Source organism: Malania oleifera, chromosome 10, assembly GCF_029873635.1.
Source record: "Malania oleifera isolate guangnan ecotype guangnan chromosome 10, ASM2987363v1, whole genome shotgun sequence".
In the NCBI taxonomy this organism is placed as follows: domain Eukaryota; kingdom Viridiplantae; phylum Streptophyta; class Magnoliopsida; order Santalales; family Ximeniaceae; genus Malania; species Malania oleifera.
The window spans coordinates 46,844,840-46,860,009 of NC_080426.1; the positions used below are offsets into that span (position 1 = coordinate 46,844,840).

The 15,170-nt window shown below is 37.2% G+C and overlaps 2 protein-coding genes across 2 annotated transcripts; both read left to right on the forward strand.

Annotated features, from left to right (window-relative positions):
• Positions 1-1,071: 1,071 nt before the first annotated feature.
• LOC131166155 (putative UDP-rhamnose:rhamnosyltransferase 1) lies at positions 1,072-2,761 on the forward strand. Its single transcript, XM_058124470.1, has one exon. It carries the CDS (start codon positions 1,206-1,208, stop codon positions 2,601-2,603), a length of 1,398 nt encoding a protein of 465 aa, XP_057980453.1. The 5' UTR covers positions 1,072-1,205; the 3' UTR covers positions 2,604-2,761.
• A 10,505-nt stretch (positions 2,762-13,266) lies between these two features.
• On the forward strand, positions 13,267-14,962 carry LOC131166112 (putative UDP-rhamnose:rhamnosyltransferase 1). Its single transcript, XM_058124408.1, has one exon. The coding sequence runs from the start codon at positions 13,401-13,403 to the stop codon at positions 14,796-14,798; it is 1,398 nt and encodes a 465-aa protein (XP_057980391.1). The 5' UTR covers positions 13,267-13,400; the 3' UTR covers positions 14,799-14,962.
• Positions 14,963-15,170: the final 208 nt, after the last annotated feature.

Sequence of the window (15,170 nt, forward strand, 5' to 3'; positions counted from 1 at the left end):
ACTCAATTTTTGGAAAGGGGGACTTAGGATCTTATTTTTGAAAAAAAGGGTCTATCCAGGACTCAATGTCAACCTTTATTATGCTGGGTTTTCTCGGGAAAGGTGCCTTGTTAAAGTTGGGGTGTTGACAATAATAATGTCAAAAATATTTTTTTAACCAAAGCAGAATTTTAAAAAGTGATTGTCGAGAAATACCGTTTCTAGTTTCAAGTTAGTCTTTTAGGATTGGAATAGTGTCTAACATTTGCATAATAATCGTATGTCATTGAATATGTTTGCGTACCTAGAATCAAAATCACTTGACATTTCAAAATAAAGAAATAATGTGAAATCTTTCAATGATTTGGTGAGTCTATTAATTATGATCTCTTTAATTAGTTGAGCATAAAAAACAACACAAAATGGGGTTGGCAAGAAAAAGTAGTAATTAGATAGAACCATTAGAATTGACTTTGATCATAACAATTGGCATAACAATATTTTAATGCAGTGAAAATATGTGCATTTTGAACAAAATGAATGGTGACAATGTACCTGTACATATGTTCAAGCCAAATATGCTACTTTTTATATTATTCCAAAACCTAAACTCAACTCCTTATGGTTTAGTTGGAATGATGCTATTCATGAATTTGTTTGAACATTTTCCTTCTCTATTATAGACTTATTAGAAACTCCCTACATATTAAGTCGTAATTAATTAATGCATTACCATTTCCATTGTGTTTGGATTGTTCAAAGAGCAAGTAAATATCTTTTCAACCTCTCAAAGTTTTCAAGACAAACTATCAAAATTTAACATATCAAAATTCTTCTTAACTAGGAGAATCGCTTTTTAGAATTAGAACATCATGGTTAGGTTTCAGAAATTATTTTTTCAATTAATAAAATATTTAATCTATTGTGTAAAATATATGACTAGGGTATTATGGTAAAATAAATAAGGGATAAATAATTCTAAATTTTAGTGGACGGCTCATTAACTTCAGAATGGAATGGTACCATAGCATCGGATGCTTCATAAATGAAGTGTTATTTAAGACACATTTGCAAGACCCTTATTTTATCTCTCTCTTCATCCTTGGTCTTCTCATCTTTTAATTTTGTTTAATTTCTTGTCTTCGAGCTGGTTTGTAAGAGACTATAGATCTGTTATGGGTCTGAGCGAGTTCAGAGCTTTGTTGGGGTATGAGCTGAGTTTCTAAATGGCAAGCCCTCTGCATGTAGTAATGCTTCCATGGTCGGCCTTTGGCCACATGATTCCATTTCATCAGCTTGCCATTGCCCTGGCCGAAGCTGGAGTCCATGTTTCCTTTGTGTCAACTCCAAGGAACATCCAAAGATTCCCCAAACTTCCACCCCATTTATCATCTCTGATAAGTTTTGTGCAGTTTCCATTGCCAACTCTGGGCGATGAACACCAATTGCCAGAGGGTGCCGAGGCAACGGTTGACATACCTGCCGAGAAAATTCAGTACTTAAAGGTCGCCTACGATCTCCTGCAACATCCCTTCAGGCAGTTTGTCGCAGAAAGCTTACCCGACTGGATCATAATTGAATTCAGCGCTTACTGGGCAGCTGAGATTGCAAGAGAACATCAGATTCCGATCATCCATTTCTCTGTTTTCTCTGCCGCCACACGTACATTCGGTGGGACACCCGAATACCTTGTTGGGGAAGGCCAAAGGAGACTTCGGCCATCGCCGGAGAGCCTTACATCACCACCAGAATGGGTAACTTTTCCATCGCCAGTAGCCTTTCACAATTATGAAGCGATTGGCTTTCACGCAAGCTTCTTTGGACAGAATGCTTCTGGCATAACCGATGCTGAACGTGTCGCTAAGACCCTCAGTGCATGCCAAGCTTTGGCCATCCGCAGCTGCAATGAGTATGAAGGTGAGTACCTAGATTTACTCCAAAAGACTGTACAAAAGCCAGTCATTCCTGTAGGTTTGCTCCCACCGGAAATAAAAGACACAGAGGGGGACTGGAGTGAGATCTCTAAGTGGCTCAATGAACAAGAACCCAGATCAGTTGTGTTTGTTGGGTTTGGCAGCGAGTGTAAGCTGAGCAAGGATCAAGTTTACGAGATAGCCTATGGGTTAGAGCTCTCTGATTTACCCTTCCTTTGGGCCCTTAGAAAACCCAGTTGGGCAGCCACGGATCTTGATCCTCTACCCCCCGGTTTCAGCCACCGGACTTCCAAAAAAGGAACGGTGCTCATGGCATGGGCACCGCAGTTGCAAATTTTGGCACACACATCCATTGGAGGATCTTTGTTTCATGGGGGTTGGGGTTCTATAGTAGAAACCCTGCAATTTGGGCATTGTCTGGTTGTCTTGCCTTTCATCCTTGATCAAGGACTGAATGCCAGGCTGCTGGTAAATAAGGGTTTGGCTGTGGAAGTGGAACGACAAAAAGATGGGTCATTTACCAGAGAGGACATTGCGAGTTCTCTGAGACTTGCCATGGCTTCTCCGGAAGGAGAGCCACTGAGGGTTCGTGCAAGAGAAGCTGCTGCAGTTTTTGGGAATCATAAGCTACATCGTGACCACTACATCAACTGTTTTGTTCAGCATCTGCAATCAGGCGCTAGGAAGTGATGCAAATTGTGGTGCAGAGCATTGGTTTCACTTTTAAGGAATTCCAATTCCAGTAATTAAAAATAAAAATGCTTTGTGAATCAGAGCAACTGGATAAAGCTGTCTGGGATTATGGATGTTTTTCAAATTCACTTCTATATAACTGAACAAGTAGTTTTTTACAATGCATGATCCTACCACATTCCCCTTAACAGCACAAAAGTTCATAACAATAGTATCATCAAAATTCAGCAGTCTCACAGACATTAAAAAAAAAAAAAAAAGTAAAAAAGAAAATGTTATAAGGATCATTCAAGCCAAAATTTTGGTACGACTTGCATGCCTCAACCCCAACTATAAACATTTACAAGATAACATAAATAAATTGAAAAGTATCATAATTTGTTAGAATTGTGTTGAGAATTTCACTTGTGAGCTTGTTCCACATTGAAAAATTAGAGTGGATCATGGGTGCTTATATATATGGTTGGACCCAAAACCCAATATGCTTAAACTTTTGGGTCAAGTTGGTATTCGTCCATGTATATCAAACCCTCCCATAGGCTCCTCTGGTCCTAACAAGTGGTATCAGAGCCGACGGTTTGTAATTATGGGCGAGCGACATCATAAAAGTCGAGACATGAAACTATTTCTCCTGACATGCTAACAGTTGGAAGACCAAGTGTATGACTGAGGCCAATAAGGATCATGTAGCCTTGGGATGGATTCGAATAGGCTCAAGACGTGAGAGGTAGGATTGGTTAAGAGGCACATGGAATGCAATCTGAGGCATGTAAGGCGCGAGTGGTAAGACCCACTTGAGCAATTGTTGGGGAATTGAGATTTCTCTCACAAAGGAGATGGTTTCCGTTTAAGGGGGAGCAGTTGGAACTCACAAGTGAGGGGAAGATTGTTGAGAATTCCACTTTTGGGCTTGTCCTACATTAGAAAATTAGAGTGGATCATAGGTGCTTATATACATGGTTTGGCCTAAGACCCAATAAGTTTAAGCTTTTGGATCAAGTTTGTGTTCACCCATGTGTATCAAACTCACCCATAAGTTTTTCTGGTCCTAACAAAATGTGATTTGGAAAACAATTGACCTTTCAAAAACTCGAGCAAGCTTTCAGCCAATTTGCTGGAAATGTGAACAGAAACCCATCTAGCAAGCTTTATGTCCATCTTTACCAAGTATAATCCACTTTTCAACATTCAGCAAGGTTCACTGGTTCCCTATAGACAAAAGAGCATAACCACCCTAGTACTTTAAGAATTGTTGGGCTTTTGTGGAGCTTAATTGCCTTCAATCTGGATGATGACTCAACTTTTCGGAATCCTGTGCGCAGCATATAAAATGATTGTTTTTGGGTGATTAGCATAAGAGGTCACACGTCGCGCGAGAGAGAGAGAGAGAGAGAGAGAGAGAGAGAGAGAGAGAGAGAGAGAGAGAGAGAGAGAGAGAGAGAGAGAGAGAGAGAGAGAGAGAGAGAGCATTGTATCACCGCACTCTGTATTTTTCTTTTTGATAATAGTGAAATCCCTGTAATTCCGTGAACGTAGGCAAAATTGTCGAACCACGTAAATACTATCTTGCGCGTGTGATTGATTTTTCTTTGGCGTGTATTCTTTATCTATTTTGTTTCTCACAGGTTTCGGGAATTTGTTGTTAATTCCCAACAAGAATAAACCAACATATGAATCAGAAAATTGACCTCAAAGATGTAATGAAATTTGATATTTTTTTTTTGGGTCAATTGGAAGCCTATAGTGGGCTTAGGCTACACAATAGAAGGCAGTCCATCTCCCATCCTATATCCCTTCTCATTCCTCTCAGTATTTGAATGGGAGACCTCCAACAAGGATGTCTCAAGCTTTAAACAGATTTGTACAAGTATAACTAATGCACTTCAATATGATAGGATATTATAAGATCAATGAAGATTATGTAACTACTCTTAAGATAATGCAAGCAAAGCAATCACAGTGTGAGAGTGTATGTGCAGGGATCTTTGATTCAAAATAACAATATCAATCACAATGCTCAATATCAAAGATCTGAAATACCCAAGCAAGAATCTCATAAGTGTTTTTAAAAAATAAGCACACGAGATATTTTGAAAATCAGCTTGTCGAAAATATTTTCTTCACAACAGAGGACAAGCTCTTGAGTCTTGCAACAAGAATGCAAAGACTCACAAGCTTATGAAAGATTCCCCATGAAATAAATTTATGGATTAAATCATGGGGGAAAACTTTTGGCTTACTTTCACTAAAATCACAAAACCAATCAATACAAATGGGAGTGTAAGCTTGTAGTGGCAGTGTAGGTTATCTCAAAATACTCTCACCAAAGTTGTTTTTGCAAAGAATGAAAATGGAAGGAGTATGTAAGCTAGAATGTGAAAGTAGGGCTCAAGGAATTTCAAAGGATATTTTTTATAAACAAAGTCTTAAATCAATCACTAATTTTTTAAAAATATACCCATTAGGACACAAATGGAATTATTAAAAATATTTAATCAATTTTTAACCTCAATTACCCTTAATTACCCACGGTAAAAATATGGCAACCCAAAATTTCGGTCGCTTGAACAAACACAGATAGAAAAGTTAATTTTTCAAGTTCAGGTGTCACGCCCCGAATCCCAAAATGGGACCCAAGGGTGAAAATGTAACTAACTTGTCCCTGTATCTGCTAAAACATCCAAAGATACAGTACAATGGATGAGGGTTCGACCCCGTGGGGTTCCTCGGCACCCTAAACACATCCCATCACAAACATATACGTAGCGGAAAAAGGTCATCTATATACACATATGCAGTACCATACCAAAGTCTATACAAGAGCAGAACATGGCTCTAACAAAACGTACAAACGGGTGCCTGAAACATCTCAAAATGGCAACCCATCAGAATACAGTCCTAGCACTTATCCAAACGCTAAACGCAGTACACTGGCCACTACGCTTCCTACACCAGGACACTAGTTCCAGTTACTCGAAGGACCTATAAAAATGTACATACAACAGTGGTGAGACACCTCTTAGTAAGGAAGAACACAAGTTATATCGGTGTGTAGCATTTGAGTGTTATCATGATGCAACATACACGTAGTTGAATGCAATCCAATACTAGTTCACACAGTGCATACACGCACGCACACACACGATCAACAATCCCAGTGTCATCACACCCTTCGGTCCGAAGCCAGTCCGCGACAATTCGGCATTGGCCCGTAGCCAACCCGTGAAGCATGGCACCACTGACACATGGTTAGTCCTCGACTCCCATGACATCATACCGGCGCTAATTGGTGGATCCACACCCTTCGCTTGATCTGCCGGAACAGGCTCACGCCCTCAGATATAGAGCCGGACACTCTTACCTATGTGGCAGGCGATAAACACACGCCCTCGGATATAGAGCCGGACACTCTCAGTACCTGGAACAATTCGGAACCCCGTTCCTACTAGCATTTCAACAGTCACACACACATGCATGCTCATATAACCAAACAAACCACACCCATTTGGTAATCTAGATTATGGCTTTCCAAACAAATACAGTTTAAACAAGTTAAGGCACGACCATCCCAATCACGCAGTATAAATCAACATATACATAGGTTTTCATCAAAACCAGGGATGCAGCCCGTTGCCCCCTTTTTCCCAAAAATGTAATAATGAAAAATCCATAATTTTCCCCATTAGATCCCCCCCCCCCAAATGAGTAGCCAAAATACACACAGGACTGTGAACAATAGTTTCACCGAGTTTGATTTCAAAAATAACCGATATAAACACAGTTCCCCTTACTGTAACAACCTCAAATAAAATATAACATAATAATTAAAATGGTCAACCCAAACTCGTGGGTAACGGGGACACCTGTCAATCACAGCGGAAACCTAAGCAGCAGCAAGTATAAAATCTAATAAACATCCATCTATAAGCATAATACCAGAGTTATCTATTTACATTCTTCCAAAATATTTCAAAATACATCTAGGATCCCATAATCAAAAACAATTCTGAACCTAGTACAAAATCTCACCCTCCTAGCGGGGTAATACCACTGACTCCATGGCGGCTACGACCCGCCGGTCACTCAGGGTTTCCTGAAAAATACATTTAGTTCGGGGGTGAGACACTTCTCAGTAAGGAAAAATAAACTAAATACAGCTGTGTGACAACATGAATATTTAATGTAATTATACATATACAGTACATTTCATATATCTGTAGACATTTATCATAACATACTGAATAATCATAGGCTTTCATAATTGCTGATAAATCATATCATACGTAAACATCTGTTATACTGATAATACTGAAAATATACCCAGGATGAATAGCTAGCTAATGTCATGTACATCCCCCCATGACAGGTTGTGCAGCCCGAAGGCGGGACTCAACAATGGTTGGCCGACCACTGCCGAGGCAAATATGTTTGTAAGTATGATAAGCCCGCCACACCCTAGCCCGGACTGTCAGGTGGACGTCCACACTCTACTGAAAGCCATATCGACTATCCATCTCCCATCCCCTCATGGGATGGTTAGCACTAATCTAATCATAAATATCTGATCTATAAGCTACGGTATCGTGCTCCTGAACTGAACTAAACTAACATCTGGATTCTGATAACATATAATACTTGATATAATAGCGGCCTCGTGCAGATCATTTTCATAAATACGGTCTCGTGCCGAAATCATAAATACGACCTCGTGCCGAAAACATAAATACGGCCTCGTGCCGAAAACATAAATAAGGCCTCGTGTCAAAATCATAAATATAGCCTCGCGCCGAAATCATTTCAGGTATATACATTCTGAAAATAAATCAATTATCATATATATATTCGTCAAAATCATCATAAAATAACACATCTTTTCATAATACCTGAAAACATGCTTTGCTCGTAAAATCTTTCATATCATATTACATTTCACGTAAAATAATATTCATGCCACATATGTGCTGTATTAAATCATAATTCTAATTCTAAAATCATAATTTTCTGACATCTCATACATATATACTCGTTTAACGTAGTAGCAGTATTTTTCCCAAATGTGCATTATTCCATAATATTCAAATATCATAAATATTTTCAGCAAATCAATTTGCTCATAAGTAACATTAATTTGCATAAAAAGTAACTGCTTTAGTTTATTCCCTTACCTAGTTACTGAAAAAGCCCCCTAACATGAATTATAGAAGAACGTTCGTCAACAAAAGAAGACCTTTGTTGACAAACTCCAAACTTGAAATTTCAGTCATTCGAGATTTCTTCTTCGACGACGCTTTGAACTTTGTTGATGAACAACAAAAGGGCCTTCATTGACGAAAATAGGGGATTCGTCGACGAAGCCTACTAAAATTCCATTTTAAACCTTCCTTTTTTTATTTTCTTATTTATTTCTTTATTTTTTGGGTTCGAGTTTCTACATGCACAATTCGATCTGCCAAACTCCATAATTTGGTCGACTGGGGTGATTTTGAACTTAAAGTTCGGTCGTCCGGGGATAGTACAAAATGTCAGCTTTTATGTTCAATTGATCGTGAATAGTACGTTCAATTTGGACCGGTTGCTCGAGTCAAGTCAACTCATTAACTCTTTAACTATTTGGTTGACCAAGGCATTTTTAACGCGTTGAGTTCGGTCGGTTGAAGCCCTTTCAAACTTCAAGTTAAGTTCTGTTTTTGCTTAAATTATACCCCTATTTGCATAGATATGACTTGTGAGTTAAAGGGGATTTTCCAAGTGATGTGTAAGGACCTAGGATCGATCTAAGGTCATTAAGCTTATAGTCCTACCATGCATGCAATGCATTAATTATTACTGACCGATAATTATTACATACCCAAAATGATTAAAATATTAAATACAAATAAAAACAATTTGGTCCTCATTTCCCTTGTATCTCCATATGCCACCATATGATGTAAGAATGAACCTACACACAAACTCAGAGCATAGGTGAGATACAAAGATATTTGTCATTATCAAAAGGGGATATGACCTATAAGGTCAACAATCTCTAATGTGATGAGTTAATTGGGCTCGACTGCATCTAAATTGGACCAGGCCCATCTGGGCATGGATTCAACACTGAGGGGCTATGATCCTATTGAATTTTAGGTTTTTGAGTTGATTAGGCTTTGGATTGGGTTGATGGGCTTAGATTAAATGGGCTATGCATGTTTGGGCTAATGGGCTTAGATTGAATAGGTTGTGCGTGTTTGCATTAATGATCAATGGACCCAAGTCCAAACTAGACCTCTCAAGTTAGGCAATTAGGACTTGGGTCAAGCTTACCCAGATCTAGGCCATTGGATCTGGATATGGGCATGGGTTTTAGTCAAATTGAGTCGACTCTTGGGTTAGGTCTCAGATCTGGGTAATTGAACCCAGATGTGGATAATCAAATCTGGATTACATTCAAACCTTAAAAAAAAAAAAAAAAAATTGCAATTATAATCACAAAATTTAAACGCAATTAAAGAAAACCAACCTTTTTCTTCAAACTCCTCCAATCTTTATCTTTAATGCAAATTCTCCACTGCTTTTCTAATTTTGAATTCTAATTTTATAACCTCTATCCAAGCCCCTTTGAATTCTTCACTACTGTTCTTGCAGTATTTTTGCCTCTTAGCCTGCTTGCAACTCTCTAGCCTTCCTTCTTAATCCTCACAAATTTTCTCCAAATTCACAACTCTCTCACTTTCTATGTGTCTAATCCCAATTGTTTGTATGATTGTTTGTGTCCTTCTCACCTTCAAAAGACCCTTATTTATAGTTCTAAAGGAAACAATTTGGTTTAAATTTGATTAATCAATAAATTTTAAATTGATCAGTCAAACTTAAAGTTAATTGATTAATCAATTTAAGTTGCGCAATCATGTTTAAAATGTCAATTGGAGTTTATTTTTTATTTCCTAACTATTACTTTTTTGTGCGTGTGTGCAGGTGTCAGCATAGAGAATTGGAGTTTCCGAACTTCCCCCTTTTTATTTCATTTTTTTTCTGTTTTTTTTTTGTAAAAAAAAATATTCAATTTCCCTGTATTTTTTATTTTCTTGTATTTTCTCATTTTATGAAATAAAAATGTTACCCCTTTTTTGTTATATAAGCCCCTAAACAAAATGGAGTGTCTACAATGGTATTATTATTATTAGTATTACTATTGCTTTCTTGCATAAGCACATCTTGCCTTCTTGCCTCATCCTCTACATGGATTTGAGTTATCAAAGTTTCGAAAGACATATCCTTCTGCTTGTGACACATGCTCTTTTAGAATTCTTTCCAAGATGGGGGTAACTTGTCAATGATTCCAATCACAACAAGATTGTCTCCAATCTTGACGCCTTTGGATGCAACGTTTGCCACTATCATTTGAAAATCTTGTGATTACTTTACAATTGATTTTTCATTCACCATTTGATAGGAAAAAAAATCAGCTAGCTGCATATTTCTTTGCCCCTACCTCCTTTGTATCATACTTATTTTGCAAAGTCTTCGAGATTTTCTTCACAAAAGAATAAGTAGTATCATAATAATCATAAAAATGATCAACAAGACAATTTAAAATGTAAAACTGATATTTATACTCATCCTTTTTGTATTGGTCAAACTGTTCATGATGGTCGACTAACTCATCTTCATTCATGTTTGTCGGTATTGATTTTATTGGGATGCTTCTCAATAAAAACATAGGCCACCTTGAGAAAACTGTGGTAGAAAAGCACCTTGTCTTTCCATATTTTGAAATGAGCTCCTTTAAACCAAAAGGGCTTGTTGAGATTTCCAATATTTTCATTAGTCTTTTCAACTATATTTCTTTAAATTTCCTTAAAACTATTAGGAATATAGTACCCCAAAAAAACAAAAAAACAATAAAAATTCAAGACAAATCAAACACACATACATGATTCACAAGTAGATTGACGCACAGATATCCTGCTCTCTTTAAGGAGTTTCAAGCCCTCTATAGTTTTTTTCGCTTAACTTATGAACCGATGCATTAGAACTTCACTTTAACTTGCCTGCCCCAAGATACAATAACTTGATTTGAATCATATGTGTCGTGATCTTAAAATAAAGTAAAATAAAATAAAATAAAAATAAAAATAATTAAATTAATTAATTAATTAATTAATAACAATTATTAATTAAATAATATAATATATTAATATAATATAATATTATAATATTATTTTATGTATGTATGTATATATATATATACTAGAATCATCAGGAAGCTCCTGATGATTCCATTAAATTGAAAATCTTTCTCACAATTTCACTCTCTGCAATCCGCCCCTCTCCATTCTCTCTCTCTCTCTCTCGCTAAATTTCTCGGCTATTTCTCGGCCAAATTGAAAAAGAAGTATCATTTTCGAGTCCTAACTCCACTCCTTAACATTTTAACTAGAGTGATTTCGTCATTTGGACGTCGTACGCACCACTCGAGGGCTAAGGTAAGGGAAATAGATTATGTTAGTTTATTTTAAAAATATATTCCTGATTTAAACTTATTTTATAAATTCAATTATTCCCATATGCCTGGGGTAAGTAAACCTGTGGGGATTTGATCAAATCAAGTTTTTAGGGAATATATTTAAGTTAAGTTAAACTGCGGGGATTTGATCAAATCGGATTTCTGGGAATATATTTAAATTAAATTAAACTGCGGGATTTTGATCAACTCAGGTTTTTGTGAATATATTAGAATTAAATTAAATAAGTAAAATTGATCATACCCACGTCTTTATTTAAATTTACTACGTGTGTGTGTGTATATATATATATATATATATATATATATTTATAAGAATTTCCTAGGTAATTTATGAAATTATAATTATTATACAAATTGGGTGGCATGAGAATAATTTATGATATTGCATAATTAAACCTGTTGGAATTTTTATGGTATTATATGGTAAAAGTGGTGGCATTACATTAGTTCTAGAATTTTTGAGAATATGTGGATATTGTAAAATGACTATTGATAATTCTATTGTGAAGTTTGTACTAAGAACGATGGGGAGAGATGCTCAGTATGGAAATTCTGTTATGAAGTTTGTACTAAGAACGATGGGGAGGGATGCCCGGTATGAAAATTTCGTTGTGAAGTTTGTACTGAGAACGATGGGGAGGGATGCTCAGTATGAAAATTCTGTTGTGAAGTTTGTACTGAGAACGATGGGGAGGGATGCTGAGTATATATTTCATAATTAAATGTATGAAAATTGTGGAAATTTTGTTGTATTATGTAAAATACATATAAGTAGATTTATGTAAACAGGGCTATTTATTGAGTCGAAGTATGTTTTGAGAAGAAAATATGTATTTTCAATTATATGGGTGTGAGTACAGTTTATAAATGTTATCTCATTTAAAGTTAATTAATGGATGTATTTTCCTTATACTAAAACTCATGTTTGTCACACACTAATAATAATCTATTCCATCTTACTCAAAAGTGTCTCACCCCTAATAAATACTTTTACATTTCAGGACATACAGGAAATCAAGCCTAACAAGCTTCGGGGCGAGACTTAGATTATTTGGTTGAAAGTAAGTGTTCGTATAAAATCAGTGACGTATGTTTTATGCTTTAAGTGATGTAATATTGGTACTGACAGATACCTATGTATTTCGTGAAATTTTGATACTCTAGTATGGTATTTGAGGTTTATATTATTTTCCGCTACTGACTTTAAATTAGGTTATGGAAAGGTGTACCCTGAACCCTACTGGGTTCTGGGTCGTCACAGTTTGGTATCAGAGTTTATTAAATTATTATTATGCATTTTTAGGATCGTTACAACATGACTCTTTCTAATTCTGCACAAATGGAAGAGTCCAAAGCTTTATAGAGAACATCTTTCTTAAGTTGTCAAACTTTATATACTTGGATGATGAAATAGTATGATAAGAGTAATGTGAAGGAAAATGTATGTAATGGTATATTTTAGAGCCAAAGGGTATTTATAGCACATAAGACCTAAAAACACGATACACTTAATATATTGAATTTAAGAAACACAAAAACCAAAACCTAAATGAATAGATATCTAACTCTGATGTACCTATATGCTCCTTCTAAAGACTCAATTGAATAAAAGCCTTACTTCAAGTTACGTGTCATTTATAAGATGATTAAGCTACTTAATAATATAATTTTAAAATAAACTAACAAGGTCCATACATATAAGTTGTTTCAAGGACTCTTTCCACTACTTTTGGTTTCCAAGTCGTCCATGATAAGAACACTACTGTTATAAAATTAAATATGATGAATCACAAAATGGGTTGGTTCATGGAAGATGTGACGTATTGGGTATAATAAATAACAAGTGAACTTCAGCAAGATGTGGCCTCGATGAAAAATAAATTTGCTAAAAAATTATTCTGAAAATGGGGACCTCCCCAATCTTCATTAACTTATCTACAATAATTTGCATATTTTTATTTGTTAGGCAAACATATTTAATCTAATGTGTAAAATATATGACTAGGGTATTATGGTAAAATAAATAAGTGATAAATAATTCTAAATTTTAGGGAACGGCTCATTAATTTAAGAATGGAATGGTATCATAGCATCGGATGCTTGATAAATGAAGTATTATTTAAGACACATTTGCAAGACCCTTATTTTGTCTTTCTCTTCATCCTTGGTCTTCTCATCTTTTAATTTTGTTTAATTTCTTGTCTTCGTGCTGGTTTGTAAGAGATTATAGATCTGTTATGGGTCTGAGCGAGTTCATAGCTGTGTTGGGGTATGAGCTGAGTTTCTAAATGGCAAGCCCTCTGCATGTAGTAATGCTTCCATGGTCGGCCTTTGGCCACATGATTCCATTCCATCAACTTGCCATTGCCCTGGCCGAAGCTGGAGTCCATGTTTCCTTTGTGTCAACTCCAAGGAACATCCAAAGACTCCCCAAACTTCCACCCCATTTATCATCTCTGATAAGTTTTGTGCAGTTTCCATTGCCAACTCTGGGCGATGAACACCAATTGCCAGAGGGTGCCGAGGCAACGGTTGACATACCTGCCGAGAAAATTCAGTACTTAAAGGTCGCCTACGATCTCCTGCAACATCCCTTCAGGCAGTTTGTCGCGGAAAGCTTACCCGACTGGATCATAATTGAATTCAGCGCTTACTGGGCTGCTGAGATTGCAAGAGAACATCAGATTCCGATCATCCATTTCTCTGTTTTCTCTGCCGCCACACGTACATTCTGTGGGACACCCGAATACCTTGTTGGGGAAGGCCAAAGGAGACTTCGGCCATCGCCGGAGAGCCTTACATCACCACCAGAATGGGTAACTTTTCCATCGCCAGTAGCCCTTCGCAATTATGAAGCGATTGGCTTTCACGCAAGCTTCTTTGGACAGAATGCTTCTGGCATAACCGATGCTGAACGTGCCGCTAAGACCTTCAGTGCATGCCAAGCTTTGGCCATCCGCAGCTGCAATGAGTATGAAGGTGAGTACCTAGATTTACTCCAAAAGACTGTACAAAAGCCAGTCATTCCTGTAGGTTTGCTCCCACCGGAAATAAAAGACACAGAGGGGGACTGGAGTGAGATCTCTAAGTGGCTCAATGAACAAGAACCCAGATCAGTTGTGTTTGTTGGGTTTGGCAGCGAGTGTAAGCTGAGCAAGGATCAAGTTTACGAGATAGCCTATGGGTTAGAGCTCTCTGATTTACCCTTCCTTTGGGCCCTTAGAAAACCCAGTTGGGCAGCCACGGATCTTGATGCTCTACCCCCCGGTTTCAGCCACCGGACTTCCAAAAAAGGAACGGTGTTCATGGCATGGGCGCCGCAGTTGCAAATTTTGGCACACACATCCATTGGAGGATCTTTGTTTCATGGGGGTTGGGGTTCTATAGTAGAAACCCTGCAATTTGGGCATTGTCTGGTTGTCTTGCCTTTCATCCTTGATCAAGGACTGAATGCCAGGCTGCTGGTACATAAGGGTTTGGCTGTGGAAGTGGAACGACAAAAAGATGGGTCATTTACCAGAGAGGACATTGCGAGTTCTCTGAGACTTGCCATGGCTTCTCCGGAAGGAGAGCCACTGAGGGTTCGTGCAAGAGAAGCTGCTGCAGTTTTTGGGAAACATAAGCTACATCGTGACCACTACATCAACTGTTTTGTTCAGCATCTGCAATCAGGCGCTAGGAAGTGATGCAAATTGTGGTGCAGAGCATTGGTTTCACTTTTAAGGAATTCCAATTCCAGTAATTAAAAATAAAAATGCTTTGTGAATCAGAGCAACTGGATAAAGCTGTCTGGGATTATGGATGTTTTTCAAATTCACTTCTATATAACTGAACAAGTAGTTTTTTACAATGCATGATCCTACCACATTCCCCTTAACAGCACAAAAGTTCATAACAATAGTATCATCAAAATTCAGCAGTCTCACAGACATTAAAAAAAAAAATAAAAGTAAAAAAGAAAATGTTAGAAGGATCATTCAAGCCAAAATTTTGGTACGACTTGCATGCCTCAACCCCAACTATAAACATTTACAAGAGAACATAAACAAACTGAAAAG

What these genes read in the sequence shown, in the direction of transcription:
- LOC131166155 (XM_058124470.1), top strand. Translation starts at nt 1,206, where the DNA reads ATGGCAAGCCCTCTGCATGTAGTAATGCTTCCATGGTCGGCCTTTGGC.
- LOC131166112 (XM_058124408.1), top strand. Translation starts at nt 13,401, where the DNA reads ATGGCAAGCCCTCTGCATGTAGTAATGCTTCCATGGTCGGCCTTTGGC.